Raw genomic sequence first — 17,208 nt, 5'->3', positions numbered from 1 at the left:
GGGCACTTTGAATACAGTGCCCCTAGATGCTACTAGTAAATCACAACGACTTATGTTTGGCAGGGTACTGAGAAGACTGAAGACAATAAAGCATCAAAACCATGCAAACAAGTACAACCAACGAGCAATATCAACATCATCACTGAAACCATAACAGGGCTTCCCCAGCACAATAGAGACAAATTTAAAAAGTTCTCAAGCACTGGCATTTTAAACCATTATGGGCCAACTTTTAGAAATATTAAGAAGGATCTAGAAAGACTGAATATCAGACAGGAAGTTTTGTCTGTTGATATTTCTACAGAAACTGCTAAATTAAGGCAAGGTTGCATTAAATTGGTAATCAAATAGTATGATTATTTAGGGTTAGAACCACTAAATGGGCTTAGGCTTAGTTAATGGCTAATATCCCATGGGGTGAAATTCTGGGGGAGAATGCCAATTGAATTCTGAAAATTTATGTTACAGCTTTTGATTTTGGTTACTTTCTGACAATATTATTAATAGACATTCGAACACGTCGAGCGTTTTTTGATGTATTTGCCTTGCCCTCAAACCTCTTTTTAACTCTGTAATGCTTTTGAAATGAGTTTTTTTTTAGTTTAATAGGTAGGTATAAAAATAATAGTTGGTTAAAAGAGGGGGGGGGGGTGCGGATGTGCCACTTTTTAAAACCAAAAGTAAAACGGGCATGAACTCAGCCCATAAAAGAGTCACAGCAGTTTTTTGTGTAGAGAACAATATGAAACTGTGAAGAAACGGCGGCGGAACCGCCGCTCCCGCCGAATTCAAAAAAATTTCCATTATATTTTTAGTTGACACTTGAAATTGTTTTTCAATATTGACATGTTTGAAATATTAAAGAGTCACTTGAAAATATAAGGGAAATTTTTATGAGAGAAAATATTTTATCTCAGATGTTTGAGAACTGTCTAATTTGGCGAAAAAAGGCAAACAAGATTTCGGCAGGAAACAGCGGTTTTCGGTGGGAGCGGCGGTTCCGCCTCCATTTCTTTACAGTTCCATATGGTTCTCCACAAAAGCAACTGCTGTGCCTAATTTTAGAGCTGTAACTCTTTTATGGACTGAGATCATGCGCGTTTCACTTTTGGTTTCAAAAAGTGGCACACCCTCCTCCCCCCTTTTTTATCTTCAAATTGTAGTTTTTAATTTTCATGCAACATTGAAATGGTAAGGCAAGCCAACGCCCACGTGAGCTTGGAAGAAATGATTTCTGTGACCAACTTTTACAAGGATAAGTTGGTTTCCCTCAAGTGTTCTATGGGTCAACTTTCTGAAAGGGAGGTTCTACGATTTAGTTGGCGGTTTTCCTCATATTACATTTTTACCATCATAATTTTTTTTTTTTTGGAAAAGACGTTTATTTGTTGCTTATTGTTAGGTTTAGTACCCCGTAAGTTTAGGACCCTGCATGGGTTAGAAATGAGTTTTTTTCAAAGATTTAAAATAAAGGGGCGGGGGGCATTGAGTGAAAGCACAACTTTGGTGTACAATAATATCTTGTAATTCAAGCGGCCAAAAAATTAATGAAGTAATATCCTCTGTTATTACATTAATGCTTTAAGACTCTTATTTCCAAAACGCTAAATCGTAGACTATCTACATTACAGAACTTTAAAATTACGAGAACGAGCTTGCAAACTGCAAGAACTTAAACAATCAGAAGCTTTAGAAAAGGAGGCTAAACGGGCCCAACAATTGGCCAGAGAAAAGGCTCTCATTGCTAAAAATGATTCTTAATTGTTTTACTATAATAATAGAATATTTTTGCAAGTGATTTCAAGCACCTCCCAGCAGGGATCTCATGCTGTTATTATTCAATAATCAATATACTAAGTGAACGAAATATTTAAGTTTTACTACGGTCCTATGAAAAAATTATCAAATATAAAAGGTTTAGGCTCTATATTACCAAATGGTTTGACACAAAAGCAAACGTTTGTGATATAATGTCATACATTTTTCAAAATGGATTTAAATTGGTAATTTGTTAGAGATTAATGTACTTCTGCCTTTTATGGCATTTGATGCCATTTTTACCGTGATTTTTATGCACTTTGAACACAACAAAAATCATTTTTTTATAATTTCTGGAAGTTGCTTAACATCACTTGCAATTGTGTTTAGTTAGCTTCACCAAAGAAAGTGTAACAAGTTTAAAATAATCTTGTATATACCTACCTAAAATAGATACAGAAAGTTTTAGTTTTCAAAGAAAATTATCCCCATAATATACTTAAAGTTACAATAAATATATGATGAATTATGTCTAAAAAGTAAATAAAAGATATTTCTTATACTTACAGATTAAGTAAAACATTAATGAGGCTAGTCAACTGTTAAATTTATTAATTCAGATTAGATTATTTTTCATTGCCTGTAAACTAATATTGTTCATTTTTTACTTTGTTATTTTAGTTTGATTATTTAGGTAATTAATATAACTATGCATTTTAATTGTGATATACTTTTTCAACGAGCTTTGTTATTTTCATCTCTAAAGTTTGGTTATTTATTGTTATTATATTAAACTTAAAATACACTTAATATATGAAATTCTAGAAATACCTACCTATGCAAAAAATGTTTCAGAATATTAAGAATGCCACTTGGGTCTTCAGCTGGTGTGGGGGCTGGTGTTGATTTAAAGGTTAAAAATGAAAGCTTCATTTATTTGTTATCATTGCTATCAATACTTTTATAGAGCTTGTTAAAAAGAGCATCATTTCCTAGGTAAAAAAACCTATGTGGTCTATTAATATATTTTATTTTTTGAAGTGTAAATGAAGTGATCAAGTAATCCATATAGTAATCATATTTTCTGCACTAGATTTTTCACTGGCGGCAAAATATTTCATTTTTTCATCTGTCCCCCCACCACTCCCACATATTTTTATATTCCCCCCTTCCCCGTTTAGAACGGATTTATAATATATACCTCTGACTTCATTATTTAAATAATACTTATCTATTTTATTTGTTAGGAAGAAGGGGAAGTAAAAGAATACGTTGAAAATTTAGGGATAGAATATAGGTAGGTACCTATAAAAAATCTAATATAATGTACCTAAATAAAATCTGATAGAATATAGGTAGGTACCTAAATAAAATCTGTTAGAATATAGGCAGGTACCTAAATAAAAAATGATAGAATATAGGTGGGTACCTTAATAAAATCTGTTAGAATATAGATAGGTACCTAAATAAAATCTGTTAGAATATAGATAGGTACCTAAATTAAATCTGTTAGAATATAGGTAGGTACGTAAATAAAATCTGATAGAATATAGGTAGGTACCTATATAAAATCAAATAGAATGTACCTAAATAAAATCTGATAGAATATAGGTAGGAACCTAAATAAAATCTGTTAGAATATAGGCAGGTACCTAAATAAGAAATGTTAGAATATAGGTAGGTATCTAAATAAAAACTAATAGAATGTACCTAAATAAAATCTGATAAAATATAGGTAGGAACCTAAATAACATCTGCTAGAATATAGGCAGGTATTTAAATAAAATACGATAGAAAATAGGTAGGTATCTAAATAATATATGATAGAATATACATAGGTATCTAAATAAAATCTAATAGGTAGAATATAGGTAGGTACCTAAATAAGGTTATGACATAATATATGTAGGTATTAAATAAAACCTGATAGAATATAGGTACCTAAATTAAATCTTGATAGAATATAGGTAGGTATTATAAGGTAGGTAAAATATTATATATTGCCAGTCAAAAAATTTAGCATTGTAATACTTCATAACATGATTCAAATTAATAAAGTTTGTTCTAAATATTTACCAGCTAGATACCTACCAACTTTTAAAATTTCAAATTATAAATGATCCTTACTATTTCCATCAATTATAATGTATTTATGCTATTTGAAAACCCAGAATTTTCTTAACCACAACTACCAAATTAAGGATTACATATAAGTAGCAAAACTTGTTACTTAACTTTAAGTGGAATAATGAAGAATGAACTTTTTTAGATTTGGTTGTTATCACGAAAAGAACCCAAAATCTTGTCATTTACTCGGAGATTTTTGGGAAGGAATTAAAAAAGACTTTTCAAAGGAAATCACTTTTTCATTAATCGTAAGGTAAAATTGTGCATTATGAAGAGTCTTAGAGGTTACGCCCAAAAAAGAAATAGAGGGGTTAAGTGGCCCCTAACCCTCCCATTTCCAATTTAAGTTTTTTAAAAATAGTGTAGGTAATGGATTTTGTTTTTTTTATGTGATGTCATTTTATGGGGAGGGTGGAGAACTTTCCTCCAAAATAAACAAATGACCATAAAAGCTTTGTATCTTAAATATAAAAGGTTTCTTTCATCAAAAGCTAATCTAAAAATATTTTTAAGTTAAGCATTGAAAAAAAGTGATTTTTAAGGCTTATAAAACTTATGAAACAAATTGTATTGATTATGAACATGGACACTCTTGTCATAAGGTAAATTTATCTGCTAACTATATGAATAAAATATTTTTATATCAAATAGGTTTCTTATGTAGATAGAATTACAATACATTGTGCTTATAATAACCTTGTAATATTTGTATATCTTAGCATTAGAATTAAAACAACTTAAAGATTATTCATATTGTTTTAGGCAGGAGGTTATAGATATTTTGGTAAAGGTTGTACTAAAAATGGTGATTTAGCCTATGATTTTTATAGAAGGGTAAGTTAATCATAATACTTTTGTATCTTAAAAATCCATTAAAAAGTAAAATAAGAAAATCTTTAAATTTAGCTTATCTTGACCATTTTTCATCGTTTTTTTTTACTTAAAGTATCACTTTCAATTAAATAATTTTTTGACGTGTTGTTGTGTTTACATGATAAACCCAAAAGTTTTCATGAAAATTAATCTTGTTTAAGTAAAGAATTGAAGATTAAAATTATGAATTTCTGTTAGCCTAAAATTTTGCAGGGATGTGACCTTGGGTACCATTCTTCTTGCCTTTCAGCCGCTTTATTGGACTTTGCCAATCCAAAATCTGAGGTAATATCCGTTGTATCAGTGTATGTACAAATTATTCGTTCTCTGACAAACCTCCTAAGGGGACAAACCTAAAGGACTAAGGGACAAAGGTCCTAAATAGAGGAAATATTCTGATATATGTAACGTTACAGTGTATTTGATTTGATTTTAAAAGTTTTGTTAAACACATTAGGTAGAGTTTCACAAACCATATCGTAATATTAAAACTAAAAGTAAACATTTATTTTAGGGTTATTCTAGAACAACTGCCCCAGACCCGAAAGAGGGACTCAATTTAATGAAGTAAGACAATGCATTTTTTCTCTGTAGGATGGCAAAAAAAATAAAGATAAACAGGTCTTTTCACACAAATTACTGGGTTGAGCATTGAGTAGCCCCTCCCGGGCTCCCCCCTCTTATTTTCGAAATAAATTGAAAATTATTGGGGTTGTGGTTAGTTTTCCATTTTTCAAATGAATTAGGTTGGTTTTCAGTGCTCAACCAGTACTTTGTGTGAGAGCACTGATGTACTGGAAATATTCATCAGCTTAAACCTTGGAGGCCGGACAATGAATCCAAGAAACTCAGGGAGGTAGGGGACATTGGGCTGTTTATTACACTAGTCCCCAAAGTTTTTTTGATAACTTTTTCTTGTTGGCTCAACACTTTTTAGTGTCTAAAAGTTTCGACCACTTGTAATATAAAGAAGGGGTAATTTTGATCATCAATTGGATGTACATCTCATCTCAATACATGTTAAACTTGTAGCTTGCTAAAATAACGATCCCCCTAACCCCTCCCCTCCTGGATAAACGAAATGACCAATAAGTAATGTTCATGTTATCAACCTAAATTGACCACAATTTTTCCCCTGTTATAATATCCACACAAATTCTATATAATTATCCATTATTATATTTACTATCTAGAAAAGCTTGTGATGAAGGAGGAATAGCCGAAGCTTGTTATAGATATGGAGCTTCTTTTATTAGGTGAGCTTATATTGTTTCATAATAAAATACATTACCTAAAGTTTTTATTGTTAATAACATTTTTACAAGCACTGAAAAGTTTTAGCAATTTCCATGAAGAACACTTTGAAGTTAGGAATGAAAACATCCAAAATTTTAATGCTAATCTATCTAGTGCTACTACGTATTTTTATTTATTTTTTTTTTAAATGCGTATTTTTTTATGTTTATTAAAACTTTTGGATATAATAGTCCCTTTCGTGGCAACGCCTATTTTCTTCGTATGTTTAAAGTAGCTTTTCTCTTATTTATAGCACTTGCGGGGGGCTCTAACCCTGCGGGGCAATCACCTAACCTAACCTAAAATAACCTATCAAAAGCCATTTTCAAAATACGACGAATCGCCCCTTAAGGCGCGTTGCCACAAAAGGGACTATACCCAAACTTTTTAGGGGTGTACCCAATGCTTGTGTAAAAGATATGGATGAAGCCTTCAAATATTGTTTAAAGGTTGGTACTTATAAATTTTAATTATATAAAGAAATTAGTCTTTTTTCCTACCTATTGTACAAAAGAATAAAAGTGCATGAAATTTGTTTGGCATACCTATTCAGTAAAATCTTTAAAACTTTATAATTTATGATAAAATCTCCAAAGATAAGTGGAAAAGTGGTAAAAAATAAAAGCGGCTTTAAAGCAGCTCTAAAGTTGTCGGACTGCTATTGATGGTATAAACTTAAATATGCCCCATAATAATGGGATTGTTGACTAGAAAAATCAGAGGTCTAGTTTTAATAGCAGTTGATGAGTAATTGCATTTTCTCCATAGCATTACGGACAGATAGACATAGTGATTTATAGAGTAGCTTCGCTTCGTTTATAAATATTTCTATTACAGGCCTGTGAAGGGGGTAATTTGGGTGGATGCACTAATATAACAGTAATGTACAGGTATTCCTTTTTTTATACCTAATTAACTGATAGTTAAATTACTTTTTAATGTAATTCGCCTTTTGTATAAAAAATCAAGATATTTGCAAGTCTTTTCAGTTTTCCTTGTTGCCTTAAAGATGATAAATTTTGATCGTTATAAAGGAGGTCATTTTTTACTTATTTTCCGTAGATGTATGTGTAACAGTTAAGTCAAATGCGCCTATTAAGTCAAACTGTTCTTAACTATGTCCATTTCAAATATATACATTTGGTCATGATTAAGAACAGTTTGACTTAATAAGCGCATTTGATTAAACGGTTGCACACACCTTTACGAAAAATGTAGAAAAGGAGATGGTTGTGAAAAGAACGAGGAGGCAGCTGCTCAATATGCTGATATTGTTAAAGAAATGATGGGACAATTGAGGTAACTATTTATTTAATAGCAGCGTTTCGGAGCCGGAAGCCGTGGAGCCGCCATATTTTGCTGGAGTCGGAGCCGTAATTTTTGTTAAAAAACGGCTCCGGCTCCGGAATAAATAAATAAAGAGATTTTTTATAAATTTTAATTTGTTGACTCTGTTTTGTCATGTGCAAATGCCCCTATTAAGTTTTTCAAGTCCATTTTTATCAAAAATTGAACAATAACCCTCAAACGTCAAAAATAGACGTGCGAAAAAAATATGTCGAGTTTTTTCTTGATTTAAGGTCAGAGCCGGAGCCGCACCAAAATCAAACGGCTCCGCCACGCTGTTTAATAGCTTAGATACTCTATAAAAGTCAGGAATCTAAAGAGGTATAAGACAATGGCCGACAAATTGATGTACATCCCCAATGATAATACACAAAATTATCTCTTCTGTAGATTAAAATTAGTGGTTGAAACGTTCGAGCACTCAAATTAATGAATGGACCAATCAAAATTCGTTAAAAGCCCCAAATTTGATGAGCTAACGAATAAGAAAACGTTATTATAAAACCTTGGGGACCAGTGAATAAACAGCCCATTGTCCCCTCTCTCTCTCTGTATAAAAGTAGTATTTCGCATGAGTTCGCTAGTAAATGATTTTCCAGTTTGGCTTTGAAACCGATTAATATCCGCTGGATGAGAACCAGTTCTTGGCCATACTAAAATATGTATAGCCCAGTATTACAAACAATTTTCCACGAATATTAAAATAAAAATTATAATTCTAATTATTATTAATGATCTATCTAATTTTTCAGGGAAGCTCAAGCATCTTGGAAATCTGGTCAGGGAATTGATGATTAATGACAATAAGAATAATAATAATTAGAGGATTTACAAATGCAGATACATTCAGTATTTACAATTAAGTTGTAAATAAAATAGTCCATTATATTGTTATATCATTTTATAAATAAAAAAAAGTCAACTTACTGCAGATTTATTGACTTGGCAGAAAGTTTACAAAAATGTTGGTTACTATTAATTTACACATAAATACTTGTGTTTTAGTAAATTTTAGATTTCATCAATAAGCATTCAATTGTATTTTATTTACTATTGTTAATTTTTTATATGAAATATTATTGAATAGAAATTTCAGATCTGGAAAAATGCCAAAGTACACGGCTGCTCAAAAGGTGAAGCAGTTTGTTGGATTAGCAGCTGCCGGCAGCCTAACATTTAGGAAGGCGCTAAAGTTATTTGAAAAAATTTGCTTTAATTTCTTAAATTCTGCGCTTTAAAAAGTGTTAAGAAACCGTTCTAATCCGTGTATGAAAATTGTGTATTGCATTGTTATTATCTGCTAAATATTCTTGAAAAAATTCGCAAAATTCTGTAAATTTGGGAGTAAGATTCCAGTCAAACTGTTTTTAAATATGCGTTTGATTATACTATGCGTTTGGTCAACATTAAGAATAGTTAGACTTAATAAGCGCATTTGACTGGAAGCTTGCTCACAATATTACGGAATATTGCGAAAGCTACTATTCCCTTTGTATGAGCAGAAAATTTAAAATAGAGAAAACTTTAATACCAAGTAACTTGTAGTGGAATATGTACATACAAACAGGATGAAACATTCTTCAGGCAAAACTCATTTTTATTTTTTACAGATAAAAGATTATTGTAGTATCATTTTTACTTTGTAAAGCTAGGTATTTTTAGAAAGAAAAACTACAGTTACGGACGTTTTTACCCTTGGGTTTAACATTTTCAATGTTTTTGTTAGTAGTTGAAACATTAATATTTTTACAAGCACTAGAAATATTTAGCGATTCCCATGAAGATTAGATTTTCAATGTTTTTTCTCTAAATATTTTGAGATTTCAATGTTCTCAAAAACATTGAGAGAGAATAGTTATTTCTTGCATAGTATTATAAACAGCTTTCCGCGGATATAAAATGTACAGTTATAAGATTAAAACCATTTTTTAGCCGCGAGATGCCGGAGGCCAGACATAGTTTTTTCGTGTGGATGAGAACCGGTTCTAATCCACTGGATAATCCACTGCTAGAATAGTTTTTTCGTATGGATGATAACCGGTTCTAATCCACCGGATATTAATCGGTTTCGAATGAAAAAATATTCAAATTGAGAAGCATTAAGAGAAAAAAAAAATACTCCAATAAAAACATATAGTTTAAACTGTTTTTAAACTATTTTTGAATGGGGGGTCAAAAATATACTAGGACACCTATAGAATCAGACTGCAGAGCCCAAATTTGAATTAAGTCCCCAATAAACTTTTTTTGGGGAAGTTAAAAATTAATTTTTACTGTTGCTCTGGTCATTTTAAACAGATCAAAAGGTCTTTTTTTACTTCGTTTAATATTGTAACTTAGTGAACAATTTTATATAATTCACTTTATACTGATACAATAAAAAAACATTACTCTGTTCAATGGAAATATTTTTTTTTTCTAAAACAATAAATTTCATTGAAAAATGTGACATAATACAATAATAAACATAATGCTGAATTTAAACCAATAAGAAATCTTCTTTCATTTCAATTTTTTATAATTTCTGAAAGAGTGTTTTCACAAAGTGACTTATTTCAAACGTAGTTAAATAATTTTATTTAATAAAAATGAAAAGAATGAAAACCCTACTCATAAAAGATACATACTTTTTAAAAATATTTTTAAAAATATGTTTGAATAATCTTATTTTATATCATATTTGTATATGTGACAAAAAAAATTTGTTGTATTGCATAAACATTTGTTGTCATCTTAATTTATTTAACCCTTTACAGCCAATTTTTATGTGTTTTAATGTATAATAGACATGAAACATTTTATGTTAATTCATTGATATATTGTAAAGGATTATTTTTTAATTAGTATTGATAGATAAAATCAAAAGACCTAACTTTACTGTATACTAGCATACAATATTTACGAAGCAAGACACTAAAAGCTGAGTATTTTACCTACAAAGGGAAGAAACATCACGATTCAGTAAAAATTATTTCATCCATAGTAAAAAATAAACTTTAAAATCCTAATAAAAATTGATGTGGGCAATTGTTCTCATTTTTGGCTTTGCAGTATGATTCTACAGGTGTCGATATACCTTTTAAAAATAGTTTAAAAAGGGTTCAATGCTAATCTTTCTAAGTGCTCTGTATAAAAATGATTTTTTTCTCACTAGAGGACTTATGAGAAGTTTACATGTTATTGACCCGGAACAAGCACATCAAATATCAGTATTTCTTCTCTCTAAACGAATTAATCCCAGGTAGATTTTTAAAAGCGAAGCTTTTCTATAATTATGGTCGGTCCGTATGTCCGTAAAGGATAGTTCTTATCGTTAATTTAGGCATGTTACAATTATCCTATCGATTTCAAACTTGGCATGATGATTCCTATAGTAGTTAGGTACGATTTAGGAAGCGTAGCAACTCTATATTCGTCACCAGAATGTCCATACGCCCACTTTAAACATATGGATTCTTTTTGACAACAAATTTCAATATGATAAAGTTAATCTATTCAGCTAATTATTTAATGACAGTTATCTGTTGATATTAAAATAGATGGGTACATACATAATAAGTGAAAATTTTTGTATAAAATATAATAATGTAAGGTATTTTTATTTTTTAGATGTCAACTAGAAGAATCAGAAATTTTAAAATCTAAAGTTTTCGGCAGGAATGAAACTAAAAATTAAAAGCATAAATAATAAAAAAATACTTTTCAGAATAAAGGACAATTTCCACTAAAAGTACTTTAGTTCTAGAAGACGACCATATTTTTGATGTGTAAAAATCAAAAGTACATTTGTACAGTACATTTCCTATTCATAATATTCTCTTTTGTATAAATTAGTAATGTTGAGGGTTGAAGCCATATATTTTGTTTTTAGCTTTCTTTGCTTTCATAAATCATTCCACGTCCCAATCTAATAGGCATTTTCCTTAGATACGAAGTAGAACAATTCCTGTCCTTCTATCCGTTGAAGCTTAAGATCTCGATATTCGCTGAACCAACAAAGCTGTGCTTCTTAGAAAATATACATACTGGGCATGTGGTGGTTAGAGTTGAGCTGGATTCTTGGTGTGTGGGACACCCCCCAATTAAAAAAAAAAAAAATACCCCACCACCATTTGGGGCGGAGCCCCCATCAGAAGAAATGACTACTCCCTGAATTTTTTTGTCTTTTAAAAGTTATCGCTAATCTCACTTATAACTAAAACACGATTTCTAAATAAAAAAATGGATCCTATCACCTAGATTATGATACAATGCTGTTGGTTTCAAAAATATAATGTTTAGAGAGTTTTCTAATCCAGTTGGTATAGCTGCAGGATTTGATAAACATGGTGAAGCTGTGCTCGGACTTCAAGATATTGGCTTTGGATTTGTTGAGGTCAGAAAATATTTTTTTATTTAAAAAAAAGTATCATTGCAAAAAAACAAATCAACAATATTTTTCGTTTTTAAGTCTAAATTTTTGAAAACCTATTTGTAATTTTTACTTTTTAAGACTTGAAATATATACCCTGTTATACCCTGGATATAACTTAATATGTCTCTAGTATAATTATATGTGAATCAAGTAATATTATATTATTAGCAGCTAAAGGGTCATTAGTTAAGTAAGGGGGAGTGAACGGTTCGTATGTGTTTTTATGGAAAAAGGATTGTATACATTGATTGTTTTTTCGTTTATTGTATTTTAGTGTCAGACAGACGGACTAACTATATTCAAAGAAAAGTTGTGCTAGTGAAAATCTTCACCACTTCTTACCCTTATGAAATGATACATCATATTTTAGGTTGGTTCAGTAACTCCGTTGCCTCAGGATGGAAATCCCAAGCCTAGAGTTTTTAGATTGAGGTATTTTTGATAATTTTTTCTTAATATATTAAGACTTTTCTCTTCTGTAAGTTATGCAATGCATGCATGTTTAATTTAAGAGCATTGTTGACTTTATATGAAACCTAAACGGGTATAAAAAGACGTCCTGGTTATTTTATTCCAAGTTCCAGAACCCCTCCCCTACCTCCAAACCTACGCTTATTTTGGAATCAATTTTTAAAGGGGAGGGGGGGGGGGGGGTTAGATTAGTTTAGGTTATATTGTGTACTGAACAGTAAAAAACAAACATTTCCCCTTAACTTTTATTTTGTTTTAAAAAAAGGGAGGATTTCTGTGCTCGATAAGGTCTTTGAGGAAAATCACCGACTTTTTCAATATACATATCAGGAAACCACCTTCCCCTGTTGTGTTGCTAAAATAACTAAAAATCAAATTGATATTAACAGTAACCAGTATTGTATATTCTTTTAGTGAGGATGAAGGAGTTATTAACAGATATGGCTTTAATAGTGATGGGCATCAGGTATTAAATTATTATTTGATTAGAAGGTCATTTTTCAATTTTTTGGTTCGATTACTAGAGCAATACACTAGAGGGAGAAAGGTTAAATAAATGTTTCTTCCCCATCGCAACCGCCTTGTGCAACCTTTCTATTGGGTCATTGAAAATCAACCAATGGCGTCGCTTATATTAACACAGCCAAGTAGCAGAAAATAATTTAGAAGCAGACGAAAGAGGTCTTTGAAAAAGGAAGGGAGGTAGTTGTCTGTATGTATAGACATCTATACTATAGATCTGTGGATCGATTCAATCCAACAAGAGGCGTATTTATAAAAAAAATGCTGAAGGCATTTTGTAACAGATGATCAAATAGACACACTGGATTAATAGAGTAACTCTACTAGTAAAATCAAGTATTTTATATATTTAAGGAAGTTTATGACAGACTGCGGCAACTGCGGGACACCACACAGTTGAAAACTGTGCTCGGCATAAATCTTGGCAAGAACAAAACTTCTGTGGATGCTATTGGCGATTATGTTCTGGGTGTACAGAAATTTGGTGCCCTGGCAGATTATTTGGTCATCAATGTTTCCAGTCCTAATACACCAGGTCAATATAAACTTTTTCAAAAATAACACGATGTCTGTCTTTATGTTAAGATCTTTACCGTTAAGCTTCTTAAAGGCTTAGGAAAGGTTTGTAACTATTTGAGAAAGGGGTAACTACTAGGGATCTAAAGGGATAAGACTATGGCCGATAAATTGATGCAAATTTCCTCCCCAATGAATACACACAAAATTGCATCTTCTGTAGATTATAATTAGTGTTTGAAACGTTTGGACACTCAACTTAATGGACCAACCAATCAAAATTCAATAAAAGTTCCCAAAGTTGTTGAGCCAACGAATAAGAAAACGTTTCTTTAAAACTTTGGGGACCAGTTTAATTAACAGCTTAAAGTCCCCTCCCTCTCTGGGTAACTACCCCATCCTTGGAGAAATCGCCTCTGGATAAATGTTTGTTAAATATTTTCTTTCAGGTTTAAGAAGTTTGCAAAGCAAGGAAGAATTAAGCAATTTAATTCAAGAAGTTATAAGGTATTTAGAATTATACTGTTATAAGAGCGAAGTTTCTCTATAGTTAGGTTTTCAAAAGTAAGTATGACCATATGAATCATCCTTAATTTTTGTATTTCTATAATTTTGGGTTAGAAATTTACCTACGGAATTTTCGTTCACATTTCTAAATAATGTTGAACATTAAATGTCATAGTTTTGTTAAAGTTTGTTGGTTTGACCATATGATTTATTGTGCTTTTATGGATGTTATTTTCGTTAGTTCTTGTTTAAAATCAAAATAGTCACACGTAAATAGTGACACACATTCATTGGGTGGTATTAAAATATTTTTAATGTTTTTAATTTAATTTGTTTTGTATAAAGTTTATAAGAACCAGCGACTCTGCCGTCATCTGTAGGCGAACCGAGGAATAATGTAAATAATAGATTACTATTCTCAGGCACAGAGATAAACATTGTCCGGATGTTCCTTTATTAGTCAAAATTGCCCCGGACCTTTCAAGGTATACATTTTTCTATTATATTATATATTTTTGTTAGTAATATATATTCTCGCAACGTATTATAGACGGTTTTTCGCTTTACGATACAATACATGCTTTTTCATACTGGAGATAAAATTCAGCAGCATTGTAAATTCATGTAAAATGTTTTGTTCTAGTTCCATAAAGTTTGGACACTTTTAGTTTGGAAACAACCAAATCAATTCAATAAAAGCAAAGAAAGTTTTTGTGCTAACAGATAAGAAAACGTGATTATAAAACTTTGAGTACCAGTGTAATTACAATTCAACGTCCCCTGTCTTTGGATGAAAAAAACACCCTGGATACAAATACATATGTACCTGCCTTTGAGAAATATTACTGAACTTTATTTCTTTTTAGTCAAGATAAAGAAGACATTGCTATGACTGTTTTAGATCCAATTTCCAGGTGAAAATTTAATTTATATGACAGTGTGTGTGTGTGGGGGGGGGGGGGTCTGGCATTCTTATATGACTTTAAGAAACAAATCTTTTGAAATCGTTTAAGAATGAAAAAATGATATAGGCTCAGAAAAAGTTCTAAAACCATAGACTTATTGGTATCTTTTGATAAACTTTTCTATTAGGGTTGATGGACTAATAGTATCAAATACAACAATATCAAGAGAAGGATTAAAAAGTGAACATGCTAAAGAAACCGGAGGCCTCAGTGGGAAACCTTTAAGGTAATATTTGTTGTTCAATACACATTGATTATGGCAGTTTGGGGTTGGGAGTGATGGTCCTAGGACAAACGTCGTAGTGGACAGTGGACACTCAACCTAACCTTACCTATTTTATAGGTTTTTTAAATGCCTATCCATATTTATATCCTAACCTGTAATTAAATACTTACCTAATTAAATTATATAACTTAATATTGTAGACACTCCTGCGTTTGATTACTCCGAAATTTGTCACTCTTGCGTGTTTCTGTCACCATATTTCTTACACATATACTAAAGATTACAATTACATATTTTTTCCTCCAAATGTTCTTACTATATCATAATCAATATCTAAATTATAAATAGGGTACCTTTTCAATAACATTGTAGAAACTGTACAAACAGGCAACTGTTTTTTATTAAGATTTATTGCCAGTTTTGTTACGTTACTTAGTACCTTCCTATGAACCTAATCTTTTTTGTTAATAAAACTGATAATTTTAGAGAAAAATCAACTCAAGCTATTTTTGACATGTACAAGTTAACTGAAGGAAAAGTTCCTATAATAGGTAAGAAAACTTTTTAGAAACGTATAAATAGAAATTTTAAGCATACAAATTGTGTTTAAAATGAGATTTACTGTATAGTGTATATTTGCTTCTCTTGATTTTCACACAATGAAAATAAAATGAGAAGTTAAAAAGGGGAAATAAATGTACTTATCCAATGAAAACAAGGAACAACATTGGAGGAGAAATTAGAAGTAAATTAAGAATTAATAAAAGACAGAAATATGTGTGTCATCCATATGATAGAATAGAAGGACCTCTGTGTGTGTGTGTATTTGTGTTTGTTTGTCTGTACCCAAGAATCTCGTTAACCGCTGAACCGATTTGTTTCACCTTAAATGAAGCTTCATACCTATAGGTCCTGGAAGGGTTGTAACTATTTTTTTTATGGGTACCTCCATCCTCCAAAGAGAAATCGCCACTAGAAAAAATAACACCCCACCAAATATTTACTTTTTCTTTAATGTAGGTTGGAGTGACTACTTCCCCCCCGCACCCCCCCCCCCCACCATCTGTAATTCTCCTAGAGGCCGTATATATTGTCCTGCGTCCAAAACTTTTTTTATATGATTATAATTACAGGTGTAGGAGGTGTAAGTAGTGGACAGGACGCGTATGAAAAGATTTGTGCTGGAGCCTCTTTGTATATGATTATGATTACAGGTGTAGGTGGTGTAAGTAGTGGACAGGACGCGTATGAAAAGATTTGTGCTGGAGCCTCTTTGTATATGATTATGATTACAGGTGTAGGTGGTGTAAGTAGTGGACAGGACGCGTATGAAAAGATTTGTGCTGGAGCCTCTTTGGTTCAACTATACTCTGCTCTTGTTTTCCAGGTCGGTATTTTCTCTGTTTAAAAAAATGAGGGGGGGGGGGGGGGTTAGGGATACATTAAGGGTGGGAGGGTACATCAAGCTGTTTATTATTTTAGTCTCCAAAGGATCCCTCAAGTCATGAGCATATAAGACGATTATAATTTAGGGGCCACCTGTTGTAACAAAAATCAGAAGAGAGCTGAAGGAAGTCCTAGAAAAGGAAGGAATCAAAAATATTTCACAGGTATAATATTTTCTCAAAAATGAGCTGGAAGTCTAAACCTGACCCAAATATTGCAATCCTTTTTTTCAAAAAAATTTCAAAGCATCCAAACGGGTTTAATTTTGAGGCTTAGGTGAGGCTGTCCATTAGCAAAATGCGTTTTCGGATTTAACTCCCCCTTTTTCAAGTGCTCCTAGAGACCTCCTGGGGCGTATCTGCTAGTATTTATAGGAAGAAATGATGATTTATATTATATTATTTGCCATTCATAGCATTGACTTATTTTTTGGAGTGAATTTTTCATACACTTTGAACTAATCAAAACATTTGATAACATTTCGACAAAAAAAAATCATTCCCCAAAAAATGTTAACATCACCTGGATTTCTTTAAAACTTTCTATTTAATTAATTTAATGACATAGCTTTTATTAAGGCTGTTGGATCTGCGCACAGATGAAAAGAAATACACCAAAACCTATGTTTAACGAAACTTGGCTGTGCTATGGGCAATTCTCATTATTTTTGTACGGTTAGACTCATGTAAATGCTCAACTTATTACACATATTTTATTTATTTATTGCATACTTTCAGATA

At 31.5% G+C, this 17,208-nt stretch overlaps 2 protein-coding genes across 4 annotated transcripts in view; both read left to right on the top strand.

Moving 5' to 3' along the window:
• Nucleotides 1-2,615, top strand: part of bon (tripartite motif-containing protein bonus) — a 41,933-nt gene extending 39,318 nt beyond the window's left edge. Inside the window, exons 40-42 of one of the 3 annotated variants that reach the window (XM_080169256.1) lie at nt 64-325; nt 1,202-1,794; nt 2,149-2,615. The gene's annotated coding sequence lies outside the window, so the exon portion shown is untranslated. Of the gene's footprint in view, nt 1-63; nt 326-1,201 lie in introns of all 3 variants that reach the window. The other 2 variants (XM_080169255.1, XM_080169254.1) reach the window with 2 other exon arrangements.
• Nucleotides 2,616-8,475: 5,860 nt separating this feature from the next.
• On the top strand, nt 8,476-17,206 carry Dhod (dihydroorotate dehydrogenase 2). The gene is made up of 16 exons (XM_080169261.1): nt 8,476-8,581; nt 8,947-8,985; nt 10,556-10,642; nt 11,011-11,058; nt 11,683-11,776; nt 12,186-12,247; nt 12,701-12,752; nt 13,163-13,343; nt 13,774-13,831; nt 14,254-14,316; nt 14,698-14,745; nt 14,924-15,022; nt 15,509-15,573; nt 16,318-16,409; nt 16,555-16,632; nt 17,047-17,206. The coding sequence occupies exons 1-16, from the start codon at nt 8,508-8,510 to the stop codon at nt 17,068-17,070; spliced, it is 1,164 nt and encodes a 387-aa protein (XP_080025387.1). The 5' UTR covers nt 8,476-8,507; the 3' UTR covers nt 17,071-17,206.
• The last annotated feature ends 2 nt before the right edge of the window (nt 17,207-17,208 follow it).

Source organism: Acartia tonsa, chromosome 8 (assembly GCF_053477335.1).
Source record: "Acartia tonsa isolate MP-2025a chromosome 8, ASM5347733v1, whole genome shotgun sequence".
NCBI lineage: Eukaryota > Metazoa > Arthropoda > Copepoda > Calanoida > Acartiidae > Acartia > Acartia tonsa.
Note: the sequence above shows the minus strand (reverse complement) of the source record. Positions and strands in the feature narration are given on the sequence as shown.